The sequence below is a fragment of the Camelina sativa genome, unplaced genomic scaffold (genome assembly GCF_000633955.1).
Source record: "Camelina sativa cultivar DH55 unplaced genomic scaffold, Cs unpScaffold11485, whole genome shotgun sequence".
Taxonomy (NCBI): Eukaryota; Viridiplantae; Streptophyta; class Magnoliopsida; order Brassicales; family Brassicaceae; genus Camelina; species Camelina sativa.
The window spans coordinates 21-369 of NW_010932530.1; the positions used below are offsets into that span (position 1 = coordinate 21).

At 43.1% G+C, this 349-nt stretch overlaps 1 protein-coding gene across 1 annotated transcript; it reads right to left on the reverse strand.

Annotated features, from left to right (window-relative positions):
• Positions 1-205: 205 nt before the first annotated feature.
• Positions 206-304, reverse strand: LOC109131989 (the record flags this gene model as incomplete). The annotated part of the gene is made up of 1 exon (XM_019243148.1): positions 206-304. A coding segment is annotated over one exon (99 nt), but the record flags the coding sequence as incomplete, so codon positions are not given.
• Positions 305-349: the final 45 nt, after the last annotated feature.

Here is a 349-nt window from a genome sequence, read left to right on the forward strand (position 1 = left end):
GACCTAGAGGCTCTTACGAGTACTGTAATATATGTTCTCTTGTAATTACTCTTGAGATATACAATAACATTCTCTCCTTACATATTAGGGATACAATATCCCACATTGGAAGTTGAGTAGGATCTTAAGTAGTATATATAAGATATGGGCCTCTCCACTCATTGCCAATTGGTTTTGAGTTGGAAGCCCACTATCTAACATGGTATCAGAGCCCGATCCGCACATACTCAACCCAATCCANGTCGGCCCAGCCCAATAGTTGGCCCGCCGATTCATGTCCGAACATATCGAGATTGATGCCTAAAAGAAGCCATCATCTCGAGGGGGCGTATTAGGGATACAATATCCC